At 48.7% G+C, this 17,566-nt stretch overlaps 1 protein-coding gene across 1 annotated transcript; it reads right to left on the bottom strand.

Annotated features, from left to right (window-relative positions):
• Positions 1 to 1,633: 1,633 nt before the first annotated feature.
• Positions 1,634 to 14,659, bottom strand: LOC130542428 (2'-5'-oligoadenylate synthase-like protein 2). The gene is made up of 7 exons (XM_057305725.1): positions 14,248 to 14,659; positions 9,464 to 9,527; positions 8,942 to 9,230; positions 7,964 to 8,139; positions 4,999 to 5,240; positions 4,371 to 4,512; positions 1,634 to 2,488 (listed from the first exon to the last, which is right to left on the bottom strand). The coding sequence occupies exons 1-7, from the start codon at positions 14,454 to 14,456 to the stop codon at positions 2,018 to 2,020; spliced, it is 1,593 nt and encodes a 530-aa protein (XP_057161708.1). The 5' UTR covers positions 14,457 to 14,659; the 3' UTR covers positions 1,634 to 2,017.
• Positions 14,660 to 17,566: the final 2,907 nt, after the last annotated feature.

The raw sequence follows: 17,566 nt of genomic DNA, 5'->3' as shown, positions 1-17,566 counted from the left end.
GTGTGTGTGTGTGCGTGTGTGCACGCGCGTGTGTGCACGTGTGTGTGTGTAGGACTGTTTAGATGTTCAGTCTCAAATAAGGGGCTTGGAAACGCCTGAAAAGGAGATATTTGAGCAAAGACATGAAGGAGGTGAAGTGAGTCATGTAAGCCACAGGGAAGAGGATCATTCACGGGCCAAAGGAGCAAGTGCCAAGGTCCTGTGGCGTCAGTGTGCCTGGTAGGTTTGAGGAATAACAGCATTCAATTTAGGTTGATGAAAGGATATGGGGGAATTTGATTTTTTAAGAAGCAGGCAGGTCGAACAGCACCCTGCAGCGCGTCTCCCTGGGGCTGTGTGAGTGCTTCTGATTCTCTCTTGCCATGCGTGGCTCCATTCTGTGTGTGGAGGGTGGTCTTTTTACTCATCTGTAGACGGGCTTGGGCTGCTCCATTCCGACTGTGTTTCTGCTTAGACATTTACCCTCATTTAACTATACCAGGAACTGCTGTACTCGGCCCCCCCCCCCCCCAGGGCTCAAAATCTGATTGGCTAAGTAAAAACAATAGGGGGCGTCTATGCTAGGTCAGCTGATCGCTCTCGCTCCAATTATATTTGGACAGAGCAGCGAAGCTATTGGGTCGGAGCTTGGCATGGGGCGCCTATGGGTGAGTGGGCGATTTCAAAGAATGAGACATAGCGGGGGGTCATCCCAAACCGTGTGGTCTCCAAAATAGCATTGCACTGAGCCCCTCATGAAGATAACAGGGAAGAATTCAAAGTCATTTCTTTGGTTCATTCGTTTCTTCAGCAAGCACATGCTGAACACGTGAACTAGGCCGGTGGCGTTCTAGACCACGTCCCCCAGGAATAAGGCACTTGTCAAGTCTCATTAGCTCAGGGAGACCGATGATCCAACAAAGGAACACAGTGAGGGTCCCAAGGGCTTTCACGGAAGTCTGAATCGGGTGTAGGGGCAGGAAATGACGCGGCTGGCCGTATGGGGTTTCTAGCAAGGGTTCTCAAACTTGAGCATGCACCAGAATTACTTGGAAGTCTTGTTAAGACACGGATTGCCGAGCCCCACCGCCAGAGAACCTGGCTCAGGCAAATCTGGGATAGCTGCTGAAATTTTTCATTTCTAAGATGTTCCCAGGTGATATGCTGATTCTGCTGGGCTGGGGTTCATACTTGGGAGAATGATGACTTAGAGCTTTGAGTGCTGACAGATGGAAGCACGAGGGAGAAGGGATCGTTGATTCGGTCACAGTGTCATGATCCGGCATTCGGTGCTCTGGAGCTGCAAGAGTTGGGACACATCTTGGTGTGTTTTGAGGGTGAGGAGGAGAGATTGAGAAGTAAGGAAAGGCTCAATTGTCAAAGACCTGGAATGCCAAGCAAAAGAACGTGAACTTTGTTCTATAGGTAATAGGAGCCAGTGGAAGATTTCAGGCAGGGAAGGGTTCATTCCTATTTATGCTTCCGAAAATCACAGTGGTCTGGGTGGAAAGGGGCGGGTGAGGGAACAGAGCCGTAGAAGTCTACATCACGTGCAACCTGACCAGGGGCACTCCTGGGGACCTGTGGCTTTGACTCAGGGAGCTAAGCTTTTATCTCAAGGAGTTAGAGAATGAGTCTCGTCGACAAAGGTGGGTGAGGAAAGCAATAGTTTTATTAAGCAAGGGTACAGAAAAAGCTCTCAGGAGTGAGAGGGGTCCCCATGGGGTTGCCACTAAGGGCTTGCAGGCTGCTCTTTTATTGAGAACTGACCGGGAAACGTATGGCCTTGAGTTCCTTGTGCCGTCCTGGTTTGAGCATGGACTATGGATAATACCCTTAATGACTTACTTCTTTGAGGTTTGGTCATTTTCTGTGATACATTGTAGTCGCCGAAGAAAAATACGGTGGACCGGGTGGTCTGTTCCCGTATCTCTTGTTCACTCTGTCTTAGTGCTTCTGCCCGCCAGGAATAGTCTCAGAGCCTAGCCAGGGACCACCCCCATCTCTCCCTGCCTATACCTTTTAACCCTTTCCTTACTCAGCTTCTAGTGAGTATGATGGTGTCACAGTCTTTGATCTGCAGGTCTGAGAGTCTGTGGTAATTCCATAGTTCCCGATTCTGGAACGTTAGTATCTGGTCCTCAACGTAAGGTCCTCCCGCTTCCTCAATCTTCTCTTTTAAGACGTAGATGAAGTCCTCAGGGTACATGGCATAAGGTTTGCTCTGGCCGCCTGAGTCCTTCACGAACACCTGGATCTCGGGAGGGAAGGTCTCCAGTACCCGGATGCTCACCTTGGAGAAGACCCCATAATATGCTAGTGTCTGCTGGCTGCCGAGCAGTCGCCGCTCCCCTCCCGGCTCCTGGAAGGAGAGACGCTGCTGCCCGCTGAAGCCCCATGTCCTCCTGATTTCTGCTTTCATCTTCCAGATGGGACTGTAGGGGTTCACGGAGAGTGTCCAGGGCTCCTCTCCTGTCTTCTTCACTGTCACCTGGACATCCCTTGCTGGCTGGATGGGAAGGAGGAGCAGTAAGGGCATCTCATGGTCGTGGCTGTTGTCTCCAAAGCCTCCCCTTTCTGCCTACTGACGATATAATTTTATTGCCTACCGAGACACTTATGGTAGAAAAAGGTGCTATCGGTAATTATCTCAGCCGACAGGTAGAAACTGGAACTGTCCCAGGCAGAGCAGAACATGTGGTCATCCCAGGCTTACAGACCGTTGGGTCACCCTCTGCCTTGCCCTGATCAGAGTAACATCTGGCAGTTGTTCGTAAGTAACCGCTCCTCCTGTGTGGAACTATTCAGAGTCCCTATCTGTCACATGGGGATAGCATCAGCACCTAATTCGTAAGCACATCATAGGGCTGTTCTAGGTTCAGTCATTTAACAGATGTCAGGCACTGGGCCGTATGGTCAAGGATATTCACTGTAACAGCAAAAGACTGGAAGCAGCCGAAAAATCTTCCGGTGGGGGCAGGGGTCATAAAAGAGAAGGTACTTTCCTCCATCGGATCATGACAGAGCTGTTAATCCAGGGTGACTCGAGGTCTAGGGCAGTCCAAGTGTGTGGCCCTTGCTCTGGCATAATTAGCATCACCCCATTTCAGGCTCAAAAATATCCTGGTTTGGACTTTATGTTATGTGGTCACACCCCTTTAGGTCTGTAAGTGTGGATATGGAATTGTCTTTCTGATAATTTAATCGAGTAACCCAAATAGCCTCATCACTTAAGTAAAAGTAAAAAGGCCAAAAAGTTAGATTACAGTCAGACAGGAATGTGCTAGCGTGTGGGTGGCGTTATCTATCCACAGAAGGTGATGCAGGACATCGAGAAGGTGGTACTGAGAGCCTGGGAATCGGGATGGGAGGGCAACTCATTTAGTTGTGTGTTCTTTTCAACAGTCTGATTTTTTTTATTCTTTGCTAAACACGCATGTTACTTTTTCACAAAACAGTAATATTTAAAAAGGTGGTGGGGAGGGTTCTTAGCAGGAGTTGGAAGACTGTTCCACGAATCTTGCCTCGTGGGAGACTCCCGGTCTGCTGGACATGCCAGTGAACGGGCCAGGGCTGGGTGGCGGGTCCTTCTCACACGTGAGCCATCCGCCCTACTGGAGCTCCTGCGGGTCCGCCCTTGAGGCCAGCCTCAGGATCTCCCTGCAGGCTCTGAGATGTGGCACTGGCCACGAGATTTCTCTGGGAGTAGCAGGTTAGGGAAATGAGATCCCTCTCCGTTGAGCTGATAGCAGCGTTCTGGTCTTTGAACCCTGGATTCCTATGTAGTGTAGACCCAGGACTGCCATGGTCGTGGGGGGAAAAGCCGGGCACAGGGGGGCCACACAAGTGGCGTTGCTGTCTGCAGTGGAATCCAGTGCTCCTTACTGATGGTTTCTGATACATCTGTTAAATCTCTCTTTCTAAATAAAGCTTATTTAAAATTTTTTTAGTAATCTCTATACCCAGCATGGAGCTCGAACCCACAACCCCGAGATCAAGAGTCTCATGCTCTTTGACGGAGCCAGCTAGGTGCCCCTTAAATCTTTTTTTTTTGACAGCAAGAAGTTGAGCTTTCAACCCATAATAGGGAAAATGTTACCCCACAGGGTGTATGTATGTGATAAATTCTTTGATTATCTCTCTCCAATGGCTACAGAGCAGGGCAGAAACTGACTGCCCATTCTACAGATGAAAGAACTGAGGCCCAGATACTTAGAGCAGAAGGGGAAGACTTGCACACTTGGTTGGCTGGGACATCTCCATGCGGGGGGGTGTTACCTGTCCTGGGGTCTTAGAAGTGCTGTGGCCAGAAGCTGAGGGGCTTCACCGGGGGGAGGGTGCTGAAGTGAGGTCAGCACTGAGTCAGGACTGAGGGGTGGAGGACATCGTACCTGTACGTTCCAGCCCTGGCTGGAGTCTTCAGTCCTGCAGCAGGCCTGCCTCAGGCAGCGAACAGCCTCTCTGGCCACCAGGTCCCATCTCTTTTTACTTCCCAGGTTGTTGGTAGGATCAGCTGGGTCCAGGATAACTGGCCTGGGAAAGAGAAAGGGAGTGGATCTCCATCACATTTAGACTCTGGCCTCTGTCATTCAAGTCTGTGGGACTGTGCATGCCTCTTTGCAGGCCCTTTCCTGCAAGCTAAACCTCCTGGTTCGTGATAAGACGTATAACGTAAGTTGGCCCAGTTAGAGTGAATCTCGGGGATTCTGCTCAGAATGCTAGGGCAAAGGTACTCACCCTCTTGTAGTGGAAGGGATGAGTACAGATGAGAAGACTGGAACTGATGCAGTCATGTTAGCCTGAATTCAAAGGCAAAACCCAGGGAAGGGCAGGCCTGAGCGATTTCACGGAATGGGACCCTGATGAAACAGGGAACATCTGGATCACACCATACCTGAAGCTTCATTTATCCTTGGACTTCTCAGTTACAAAAGCCAATAAATTCCCCTTATTTAAAAACCTGTACAAGTGGGGTTCTCTGTTCCTTGCAGCTGAAAATAATGCCACCAGGACACTCACCTGCATTCCTTCAACTGCTGTTTGATATAGATTCTGACGGTCTCATTTTGGAAATCATAGTACTTGGTCCAATATACGCAGATGTCTTCATATTCTATGAGGAGTTCCATCACAGCTCTAAACCCTTCATCCAGGTTGAAGTTGTCGCTTTTGTCTGTCCCTATTTCCCACGCGTAGATGGTCAGTAGCTCCAGTGCATATTTTGGGGGCAATGCTGCGTTTTGATATTTAGGTTTCAAGTGCTGTGGGGTTGGGGGGAAAGAAGGGAGAGCGCATGAGAGAGAGAGAGAGAGAATAAATACGAGATGCTACCCTGGGAATTGAGAATTTCCAGGTCGCTCTGTCTCTAGATCCCAGTAACACTTACTCAACTTTGGAAATGCCTGGCTGGCTCAATTGACAGAACATGGGACTCTCGATCTCAGGGTTGTGAGTTCAAGACCCCCGTTAGGTGTAGAGCTTGCTTAAAAATAAAAATAATAAAGCACTACCTTCTCAGTTCCCTTTTACATCTCAATTACATAGCACATCCATGAAATTTGAAATGGGTCTAGCAGTCTGGTCTCTAGATGGATGACATCCTGCGGCCATCAAAATTTCAGTGAAAGAGTAAATTGAAGCCTCTCATGGACCTCCTGGGCCTCATCAATCTACATTTTGAGTTGGAATGGGGGAGGTAATGCAGTATGGTAACTATAGGATTTAATTAAAGAAAACAAAAGCACACAGATGCACTGAAAATATGACACAAAATCAGAACAAATGGAAAGATGGGGAAGGAGTAATAGTGTGAAATTTTCAGTTCTTCAAAAATTAATTTGGAAATGTACTGCAATTACACTTTGAATCCCACCAATTTTTTAGTGGGAGAAAAATGACCTTAAGATTCAAATACAGGAATAAAAGCTTAGGAAATCCAAGAAAATTGTGAGAAAGAAAAATAGGTTGGTATTTGTTTTCTCAGATATGTCTTCTAAAGCAGTTGTCACAAAAACAGTCATGTTTTTGTTGTCAGAATAAACAACAGCCAAGTGTAACGGAATGGAAAGCCCAGAATTAGTTCCCAATAGATATGGAAACGTAACAAAGACTGGCAAGGGTGACGGGGGAAAAATGCATAATCCAACAAAGGACCCTGGCACAATTTGTCCACCATCTGGGAGAAAATAAAGATGACCCCACTGTCTACCACATACCAAAATAGTTTACAAATGGAGCGAAAAGATATGAAACACAGAAGAAAATTAAAAGACCACCTACACACTGTGGGCAAGATGGAAAAGCTACAACCTAGACAAGTCAGACCTATTTGTGTGTGTGTTTTTAAGTAAGCTCTACACCCAACATGGGGTTTGAATCCATGACCCCAAGATCGAGAGTCCCACACTCCTCCAACTGAGCCAGGCAGGTGTTCCTCTTTGTGTATTTTATTTTACTTAAAGATTTATTTACTAATTTTAGACACAGAGAGAGAGAGATCACGTTGACTATGGGGAGGGGCAGAGGGAGAGGGAGAGAGAGAGAGAGAGAATCCTCCAGCACACTCCCCGATGAGCACGGAGCCCAATTGGGGGCTCGATCCCAGGATCCCAAGACCATGACCTGAGCTGAAATCAGGAGTCTGCCCCTCAACTGACTGAGCCACCAAAGTGCCCCCCAGTTTGTGTATTTTAAACATTAGAAATAATTATATTGTTAGAGATACTATAATTAAGGTCCATAGAGGTGTGATCCATTGGTGAAACTATTTGTAACACATGAGAAATAACCGTAAATATCTACATAATTTACAAAAAGGTCTTACACCTGGTAGGAAGACAAAAGACCCAGCGGAAGAAGACGCAAAATACATTAACAGATTAACTCCCAAGGTTCAAGTCCAAAGGTCAGTAAGCAAACGCATTTTTGTAAAGAGTGGACTACAGAAAGAGTACGCGTAATAGAATCCCACCTAAGCTCTGGGCATGAGCGGTGTGAGCACAAAGAGTAACGAAGGCCCAGTCTCCAAAAATGTTTTTGGAGTCATTTCAGGCATTTCATGTGGATTTTACCTTCTTTCTTGTACTTTTTTTTTTGCATTATTTGAATTTTTCACAAGCCCCGCACCTAGTCGCGCTCCGAGCCCCGCACCCAGCCTCGCTCCAAGCCCCACACCCAGCCGCTCTCCCAGCCCCGCACAAAGCCGTGGGCCCCGCACCCAGCCCCGCTCCGAGCCCCACACCCAGCCGCTCTCCCAGCCTCGCTCCCAGCCGCGCTCCCAGCCCCGCACCCAGCCCCGCTCCCAGCCTCGCCCCCAGCCGCGCTCCCAGCCCGGCTCCAAGCCCCGCACCCAGCCGCGCTCCCAGCCGCGCACCCAGCCCCGCTCCCAGCCTCGCCCCCAGCTCCGCTCCCAGCCGCGCTCCCAGCCCGGCTCCAAGCCCCGCACCCAGCCCCGCTCCCAGGCCCGCACCCAGCCGCGCTCCCAGCCGCGCACCCAGCCCCGCTCCCAGGCCCGCACCCAGCCCCGCTCCCAGGCCCGCACCCAGCCCCGCTCCCAGGCCCGCACCCAGCCCCGCTCCCAGCCTCACCCCCAGCTCCGCTCCCAGCCGCGCTCCCAGCCGCGCTCCCAGCCCCGCTCCCAGCTCCGCTCCCAGCCGCGCTCCCAGCCGCGCACCCAGCCCCGCTCCCAGGCCCGCACCCAGCCCCGCTCCCAGGCCCGCACCCAGCCCCGCTCCCAGCCCCGCACCCAGCCCCGCTCCCAGCCTCGCTCCCAGCCTCGCTCCCAGCCCCGCACCCAGCCGCGCTCCCAGCCCCGCACCCAGCCGCGCTCCCAGCCGCGCTCCCAGCCCCGCACCCAGCCGCGCTCCCAGCCCCGCTCCCAGCCCCGCTCCCAGGCCCGCACCCAGCCCCGCTCCCAGGCCCGCACCCAGCCGCGCACCCAGCCCCGCACCCAGCCCCGCACCGAGCCCCATCCCCAGCCCCGCACCTTGAGGTACCAGTACTTCACCAGCCGCAGGAGGTTCTTTAGCTTAACAGGGCGACTTTTCACAAAATGCCTCTGCAGCTCCGTGAAGCTCGGTGAGAACTCCCCAGGGGGGGCACCACTCGTTATTAAATCTTCATAGATTTCCGGTGATGGTTTAGAGTCGGGGCAAAAATGTCCTGGGTCAGAAAAGGACCTGGTTCAAGAAGATCTACCCTTTGAGGAGAGGGAGATGGGAAAAAACTGCGAAGCACAGAGGGCTCGTAAATTATCTCCCGCAGTCCTCACCGCTGCGTTCTTCTTTCCATTTTACATCAAAACAGGCGGAAGCTGACAGGGTTTGGTAGCCCCCTCAAAAGTCACAGAGATTTTAAATAACTCGCACTGGCCAAAGACTTGCCATGTGTCAGGTACTGGGCTAAGCGCATGGAATCCTTAGAACAGCTCCATGAAGTAGGGAAAATTAAGTGGAACTGTAAGGAATGCCATTTTTGTGGATCGAACATGGTCAAATATTATCAATCTCCCGTGCTTCAACCTGGTATTGTCCCATTTAACAGGATGGTACATTGAGTCTTAGGGGTGTTAGATCCCTTGCCCAATATCACAGTTAGTAAATCTTAGAGCCAAAATTAAAAGACATTAAGAGCCCTGTTTTTAAAATGATTCCAATCTAATGCTAACTCCAAAGGCCCTGAAGTTGCTTGCTTGCCCTGGTGTTTCCCAGAGGGTGAGAGAAGAGTCTCCTCCTTGGGGTGGGTGGGAATCCAGAAGTCCCCGATCTCCCCAACATGGGACATGACGGCACATGCGTTCATGGAAGGACTTAACTTCAATCCGTCCATCGAACTCTGCTCAAGTTGCAGCCCCCCCAAAAAAGCAAACTCCACTCTCTCTCCCCTAGTTTCCACTTTCCTAAACCTCCCCCTGGTGAAGAGCCCCTGACTAGTTTCTCTGGCCCCAAACCACCCTTGTCTTTACTCAGAGCATCGTAGGCTGGGAGCACATCCACTCCGATGGCTTCACTGTTCCTCGTGGGCTGGACCTCGAAGGACAGGGAGCGGGGGACCCTGGTCGTCTCTCTCTGCGGGATCACGGTGATGCTGTAGGCCAGGCTGCTACTGCACTCAGTCAGTCTCTTCTCGATGAAGCTGATGACCGATCCGCGGTGCTCTGCCTGGTCTTGGAAGCTGGGGAAGCAGCTCAGGAACAAGACCAAGTCCACATCGGAGCGGTAGTTCAAGGTCGTCCCCTTCCCGGACGAGCCTCCCTGGGGAGGAAAGGAATGTCGAAGCTTCAACTCCCTCGGAGCCTGAAGCTTTGGGGTCAGGCTGAAGCCAGAGGCACCCATGTTAGTCTGTTCACACAGGTGCCAAAAGGAGCCCTTGGCACTGATTTAGACAAATTAAGTACGTGATTAACTCTTCAAAGGGTATAAATGAAATGTAAAACTGCACTGCGCCTCAGGCCCTGAGCTCCTCCTGCAGACGCGTCCAGAGTCACCAGCTTCTTCTGTGCCACTCCAGGGATGCCTGATGCCGTAACCCACAGGAAACCAACACTGAAACTGGGGGGGGGGGGGGGGGGAGAATATAATCGGGTGAACAGAAAAGAGCAATATACTGGATCCTGTGTGTATTTTGGTTAGAAAACTAGATCCCAAAACTGTAAAAAAAGAAAAACATATATGTACAAAAATAAAATTAAATGCAATGAAAGAACAGAATGTAACTGTAAAAATGAAAATGAAAAGACAAGAAAGAAAAAAGAAAAACAAAAAAGGAGGAATATAAACAGACAGGTGGACAGAACACAGCAATACACTCTATCCTGAGTGTATTTTGGTCAGTTTGTTAGGAGAAACTACATCTCAAAATTGTAAAGAAAGAAAGATATATATATATATATATATATATATATACACACACACATACACACAAAAATAAAATTAAATACAGTGGAAGGGTAGACTGTAACCGGAAAGATGAAAATTAAAAAAGATTTTAAAAAAAGAGTCGAGGGGCGCCTGGGTGGCTCAGTCGTTAAGCGTCTGCCTTCGGCTTGGGTCATGATACCAGGGTCCGTCCCGGGATCAAGCCCCGCATCAGGCTCCATGCTCGGTGGGAAGCCTGCTTCTCCCTCTCCCACTCCCCTTGCTTGTGTTCCCTCTCTCGTTGTCTCTCTCTCAAATAAATAAAATCTTTAAAAAAAATTTAAAAAAATTAAAAAAGAGTTGATAAAATATGAAATGGGTTGAAAATGGAAAGAGAAGAAAATTTTAACAAGTGAAAGACTAAAGAATCATGGGTAAAAAAGCCATGAATTCTGTGTGCTGTATTCCCCTAGTGCAGGGGTTTTGTAGTTCTCTTTGATCAGTAAACTGGTCTTGGCAGGATGTTCTTGCTGATCTTCTGGGGGAGGGGCCTGCTGCACGGATTCTCAGTGTCTTCGCCCCAGGCGGAACTGCACCACCCTAGCCAGGGCTCCAGACTGAGCAATCTCCGGTTTGCCTTCTGTGGCTTTTGTTCCCTGAAGGCTTTCTGCGCCACTTCAGAGGATGAGAATGAAAGTGGCGGCCTCCCAATCTGGGGCCCTAGAGCCTAAAGCTTGGGGCCCCACTCCTCATGCGTCCTCCAAGAAAAGTAGTCAGTCCCTCCTGTCTCTCGGGTCTCCGGCCGCACTTCGTGCTCACCCGGCCCGCGACCGAGGGTTTCGATCTCAGGCACACGACCCCGTTTGGAATCTCCAAACCCTGCAGTTCAGGACCTGAGCTGAGACCTAGAGTCAGATACTCGACTGCCTGAGCCAGCCAGGCGCCCTGAGCACAGAGCTTCTGACATCCATGCAGGTTGTTCCATATATTTATTACTGGTTTGCTCCACTATCTTCACCGTTGTTATAGGCGGTTCCTCGAGTTTTGACTTCAGTCCCCAATCTGTCTGCTTATTGTTTACTTTTCAGAGTTCTCAAATATTTGCTATTTGATGTCTGTCGAGTGTTTTCACTGTAATTTGTGAGAGAGTTTTTAAGAACCTTACTTCCTCTTGGCTGGCACCAGAAATTTGGCTGGCACTAGTGTCATTTTTAAAAATCAGAGGGCAATTTTGGCCCCAGATTCCTGTGTAACCTTAATTTGGGTACCAGGTTCCTTGACCTGAGGAAACAGAACAGCAGAAAAAGGAAGAATATGGATGTCAGTGGGGGGCCAGAGAGGTCTTTGCAAAAGTTACTTCTGGTCCTAGAAGACTCTCCAGGCCACTCATGGCAGGAGAGCCAATGAAATCCGTCCATCGAACTCAGGAAAATTACAGCACTCTCCCCACAAGAGAGATAAATAAAACCAGGAAAGCTAAATGCAACTTAGAAAATCTAGCACTTAGGGACACCTGGGTGGCTCAGTTGGTTAAGTGTCTGCCTGCAGCTCAGGTCATGATCCCAGGGTCCTAGGGATCGAGTCCCACATCGGGCCTCCTTGCTCAGTGGGGAGCTTGCTTCTCCCTCTGCCTGCCACTTCCCCTGCTTCTGCTCTCTCTCTCCCCTCTCTGGCAAATAAATAAATAAAAATCTTTAAAACAAACTAAAAAAAAAAAAGAAAAAAGAAAATCTAGCACTTAACAAGTTCCAGAAAGGCAGAGAGAAAGAACTGCTGAGTCATGTATAATGCATTGCGTAATCTCTTTCTTCCTCCTCATACACAAACAGAAACAATTCATTACAAATGTATTTTGCTATTGCTGGTTTCCAATGTTTATCCAAATAGGGTATTTAACTCATAAATACTGGGCTCTAGGCATTTTTTGATTTTGCTCATAACAGTTGGAGATAGCTATTGCAGGAGTGTTCAAGCTTCTAGAAACAAAGATCATTGAGAGAACAAGAGGAAAGGGAAAGTGATTTTTTTTCTTCTTCTTCTTCTCCAAATAGTCTCCACTTGACACATACCCATAAAGGTGAGAATGGGAACTTCAAGGCATGGGTATTTGAAGTAACATAAATGGCAGGTCTCCAATGGAAACAAAGCACTTTCAAATCCATAGAATAAATTTAACATACATTCCTTTTTTGGTTTTAGGTCCTGAACGCAAATACGCTCAGGGAGCTCTAGAGCAGAAAGCATTACATTGCAACCACTCCAGGAAGTTCAGATAATGTGGAAGAGTTAGAGCCCAGAAGCACAAAGTTTGTATCTTTTTTAAGCAACTACAGTAGCCTGTATTTCTTGAAATTCCATTTGGAAGCTCATGCTTTGCTGATGACATTCCTGAATCTTTGGTTTCAACCCCTTTATTTAAAGATTCTTTGGGGGCGCTGGGCGGCTCAGTTGGGCAACCGACTGTTGATTTTGGCTCAGGTCATGATCTCAGGGTCATGGGATCAAGCCCTGCCCCTCTCTCTCTTAAAAAAAAAAAAATCTATAAAGATCTCTAAGGCTTGCACATCCTTCCTTTGGCAACTGCAATGTTACAGGATTTTTGTCCCCTTAGTGCTCATGGTTCTTGGTCCTGCCACTTGGAAGAATGAAGAGGTACACCAAAGAGTCACGGGCAGCAAAGCAAAGTTTATCGAGTGATAGAATAAAGCTCTTGGAGAGGGAGGGGACCCGAGAGGGTTGCCAATTCGGCGTGCCAATCCAGGGGTTTATATAAACTCTTTTGCAGAACTATCCTGAGCATCCTAAGTGTGGGCCCCCTGGGACTGGCTACTAAGGTGTGCCAATCAGGGCTTTGATCATGCACCCGTCTACCTATCAGGTTTTGGGCCCATGTTGATGGTCTTTTTGGGCTGACATTTGGAGACCAACTGTCTCAACCTGTGATAGTAACCCATGTTTTGTGGTTAACTGTTTTGTTTCAGGATATTTTTTAAGAGTCACTCCTACAGAGGCGCTAGACAGGATGCTGTTGTGGTCTCGTCTAAGCTGTAAAAACAGGATGCTAGTGTGATTTGTCTTAGCTGTCCTGGCTCCCTGTTTTCTTGTTGGGGACCCTGGCCCTGACTACCTAAGTGTCCAATTAGCTACTAACAATACCACCCCCAGGTAAAGCTTGATTTACTTAAGTAACTAGATATATGAAAATTAATGGAAGCCTCGCCAAATGGAGTCCGAGGCCAGAGGGGGAGGCCGGCGGGGGGGGGGGGGGTGGTAACAACGCCAATTATAGGAATTGTCTTTTACAGACCCCAAATGAATTGTAAACAGGAAAGAAGCATGCAATTACAGGCCCCAACAGGGAAACCATGTACATTGCATTTTCGGTAAGAAATTTACCCAGCAACTCAGCCAATGAGAAAGTCTCACCACTCTGAATGGACTTCCCTTCAAAACAACCCTGCACCTTCCTCTTCCCTCTCCCTAAATTCCTCTTTTCTGTGTGTTGGACTTGCCTATGGTCTTGCCATAGCTGGCCTGTGCTGAGTTGCATTCTTTGTTATAAAATAACTGTTCAGTTACATTTTTTAAGGTTAACAGGTATCTTTCATCTAGCAAAAATAACAAAACCCTAGACCGATGATCAAGACACTTTTGATTTAGGGTGATTACGTTGAAAGTTCAAGTACATGGTCAGCTCCTCAAAATCCGTTTAACCCATGAAGTACTCGTAACTGCTAGGTAGATTCTAATTCAACTATATGAATATAGTGCCATTTTAGGAGAAAAATACAGATTATGACTTTGAGGGTGCAGTAGGTTTTCTTTCTTTCTTTCTTTCTTTCTTTCTTTCTTTCTTTCTTTCTCTCTCTCTCTCTTTCTTTTTTTTTTTTTTTAAGATTTTATTTTAGAGCAAGACCGAGAGAGCACGAGAGAGAAAGCACGAGCAGGCGGTGGGGCAGAGAGGCAGGGAGAGGGAGGACTCCCATGTTGAGAGTGGAGCCCCAGTGGGGCTCTACCTCCCCATCTCCCCACCCTGAGACCATGACCTGAGCAGAAACCAAGAGTCCCACGCTTAACCAACTGAGCCACCCAGGCGCCCCTACAGGTTTTCTTAAACAAGAAACAAAAGCATTGATTTTAAAAGAGACCTGTTACTCATATTCTACCTGCCACCCTGGCCATCAGCTGGATCCCATATAATCGTCCTCATCCTGATCGTATCCTCCTCCTTCGGATCTGCAGGGTAATTCAGAGTTTTAAAAGCACTTTCCCACCGTTTAACTCATCTCTTCCTTATAACAAATCTGGATTAAGAGGGGCAGTCCAGAGATGACCTGCCCCCCCCCCCCCCCCCCCCCGGGTTCCATAGTCTCCAAGCAACAGGGCTGGGCTTCAAACTCAAGATTAAGTCCGCAGGTGCTCACCTTCACCCACCTTCAGCACCCGGACTTCCTGGTCCAGCACCAGCTCATCGCGGAAGCACTGTTCCCGGAAGAAACGCTCAACTCTCTGCCACGCGTCCTTCACTTCCTCCTTCCAGTCGCCCTCGGGCTGAAGGCGCTCCTCCACGAAGGCGGACAGCCTGTCCGCAGGGGTGTCATACAGCGTCCCCAAGAGCGCCATCGCTGCCAGCCTCGGGATGGATTCTCTGGGCTTCCGCCTTGCCCTGTAGGGCGGGCTAGCCTTTCCCCAGAGGCTGAAGGGCTGGGGAGCGCATTCTATCCCTCCTCGGGCTGCCTTCGGCCGCCCCCAGTTCTGATCCTTCGGAGTCCTTCCTGCTCACGTCTTCGGGAAACCGAAAGCGAACTGGCGGAACTGAATTTTCTTTCCGCTCAATGTGGAGCTAAGCGCCCTCTGCAGATCACTCACAGACTCTCAGATTGGGCATTTCCCCCCCCCCACGCCCCCATTTCCTGCGACTTGTAGAGGAGACCCCTTTAACCCCACCCTACAGGAGCTGGGTTGTGTCGACCCCTGGGGGTAAGGAGGTGCTGATGCCTCGGCGAGAAAGTCGGGGGATGGCGGGGGGGTGAGGGGGGGGGGTCGGGCCGAGCCTGAGAAGTCCTGGAGACAGACCCAGAATGAACTGAGCTCTTTTCTAAGAGCAAAGGGAAACAGACCCTTGATTTGGGGCTTTGTTCCTTAGATTCAGGTGAAGTTCCCCTTAGCCCAGGATGTGCAAAAAATTAGCTGAGCTCCGTGTTAGGAATTCAAAGCTGCCCTCCCATCCCAACTCCCTCAACAAGATGCCAGAGATTTTTCTCCTCTTTTTGGTTAATGGCAAAATTAAAGAGCTTGCCACTCCTTGAAATCATAGGTATGGAGCACGTTTGGGAACCCGTGACTGGGTTTTGGAAACATGGACATATAAGGTGTGCTAGGGGGCAGGACCAGCTGCTGTCTGGCTGTACATGCCAACCCAAGTTTGGTAGGGAGGGATAAAATCAGAAGATGCCCATAAAATGCCAAGTCCAGAGGCCACAACATAGGGTCTGACATGGGGCGCCTGGGTGACTCAGTCGGTTAAGCGTCTGCCTTTGGCGCAGGTCATCATCCCAGGTGCTGGGATCGAGTCCCCCGTCAGGCTGTCCGCTCAGCGGAGAGTCTGCTTCTCCTGATCCCTCTACCCCTCTCCCGCTGCTCGTGCTCCCTTTCCAGCTCTCTCAAATTCATAAAATCTTTAAAACAAAAACAAAACATAGGGTCTGATGTGTCGAGGATACTGTGGGTTTGTTTGTTTGTTTGTTTGTTTGGTTTTGTTTGTTTGCTTTGCCATTCTTATTCCATCTTGTTCAGGGGAAGTATTTTTTCATTCGTACAAATTTCAGTTTAATTAAAAAAAAATAAGGCATCTCATCTGTAGCAGGATCCATCGTTTACTACTTTCCCAGCCTCCTATTTTGCAGAAAGAAGCAATGTAATGCAGTGAGAATCAAGATTTAGTCTTGGGAATTGATTTTACTATTCCCTGAAATTTGTTCTCTTCTATTACTCACTCTGCCAACTCAGATTACTATAAGGGCTTGCTTCCAGTCCCGTCTTTGTATTACTACTGGTTTTATTATTTAAGACTTCCAAAGGACTAATTCACTGAGTTTCCAGGTTCCAGGGTGGTTGGGAGAATTTCAGGTGATGGTGCATATAAAGCCCTCAGCGAGGTACCTGGCATATATAAGCAATACATTCATGTTAGTAATCATTGGACTCATGGGGCGCCTGGGTGGCACAGCCGTTAAGCACCTGCCTTCGGCTCAGGGCGCGATCCTGGCATTATGGGATCAAGCCCCACATCAGGCTCTTCCGCTATGAGCCTGCTTCTTCCTCTCCCACTCCCCCTGCTTGTGTTCCCTCTCTCGCTGGCTGTCTCTATCTCTGTCGAATAAATAAATAAAATTTAAAAAAAAAAAATCATTGGACTCAGAAGAGTAAGCCAACTTGGCGCCCAATTCAGTCTCAAAGCACTTTATTTGCCCTACTTTCCCCCCAAACCACTTAGAACGCCCTGCTGTCAATGCCCATGTTTAATTAGAGATAAGAAACGTAACAACAGCGAAGGGTGTTAGCGCAACCCCCTCTGCCTGGTACCGCGCTAAGCGCTTCAGCTTCTTTGATACTTTTCAATGAAGCTAGCGACAGTCTCTGCAGAAAAGGGTGCAGGGTTCCCTCTGGGACACAGCCTTCCTTCTGCAACATCTGCCTCCCCTCCGGAACACCAGAGGGGGCGCTAGAGGAGCAGGTCAGCATCCCTCCCAGAGGCTGGCGGGCGCTGGGTGCCTGTTGCTGAGGGGCGCACATTTGGATATAGGTTTTCATTTTTTTTTCTTACGTTTTCATTTCTTTCGAACGTATATCGGGAATGGGATTGCTGGGTCACACGGTAACACTGTTTCACTACTGGACCACCTCCCTGCCCGACTGTTTTCCAAAGGGGCTGCACCATTTTCTTGAGGATCGCACTGCAGTGGATGAGGGCTCCGATTGCTCCCTGACGTCGCCAAAGCTTGTCGTCATCCTCGGTCTTTTCGATTATAAGTCACCCCCTAGTGGTTGTGAACTGATATCTCCTTGTGGTTCTCGTTTGTCTTTTCCTGATGGCTAACCACGTTGGACAGATTTCATGAGCTTGATGTCTATTTCTGTGTCCTCTTTGAGGAAATTGCTCATGTGCCCATTTAGAAAAATTGGGTTTCGTTTTACAATGATGTCTTTTATACACAGCTCCTCCCACTTCCCTTCTTTCTCCTCTTCAATCCTCTTACCCACTCTTGTACATTGCATGTTTTATCATTCGGATCTGAACTTGAAATGTCTTTCTTATTTACAGGTCACTTTGTTATCATAACCCTTTACTAGCTTGGACTGATTTTTTTTGTTTAGTCATTTTTTAATTGAGTTGTAGTTCTTTATATATTCTAGATACAAGTTTCCTAAAAGATACATGATTTTCAAATTTTTCTCTATATATATTTTTAAAGATTTTATTTATTTGACAGAGAGAGAGACAGCCAGCGAGAGAGGGAACACAAGCAGGGGGAGTGGGAGCAGAAGAAGCAGGCTCTCAGCGGAGCAGGGAGCCTGGTGCGGGGCTCGATCCCTGAGAGGAAGGCAGACCTTTAACAATTGAGCCACCCAGGCCCCCTAAATTTTTCTCTATGTTGTGGGTTGTCTTTTTCACTTTTTAAATCATGCCTTTGAATCACAAAAGTTTTTAATTTTGCAAATGTCTGATTTAT

This window comes from Ursus arctos, unplaced genomic scaffold (genome assembly GCF_023065955.2).
Source record: "Ursus arctos isolate Adak ecotype North America unplaced genomic scaffold, UrsArc2.0 scaffold_34, whole genome shotgun sequence".
Lineage (NCBI taxonomy): Eukaryota > Metazoa > Chordata > Mammalia > Carnivora > Ursidae > Ursus > Ursus arctos.
This window is presented reverse-complemented; position numbering and strand designations above follow the sequence as displayed.

Excerpts from the sequence above, each read along its gene's own strand:
- LOC130542428 (XM_057305725.1), bottom strand. The coding sequence starts at position 14,456 with ATGGCGCTCTTGGGGACGCTGTATGACACCCCTGCGGACAGGCTGTCC. Across the intron at positions 9,231-9,463 it reads GAGTGGCACAGAAGAAGCTG|GGAGGCTCGTCCGGGAAGGG; the intron begins GTGACTCTGGAC and ends TTTCCTCCCCAG. Across the intron at positions 4,513-4,998 it reads CAGCAGTTGAAGGAATGCAG|GCCAGTTATCCTGGACCCAG; the intron begins GTGAGTGTCCTG and ends TCTCTTTCCCAG.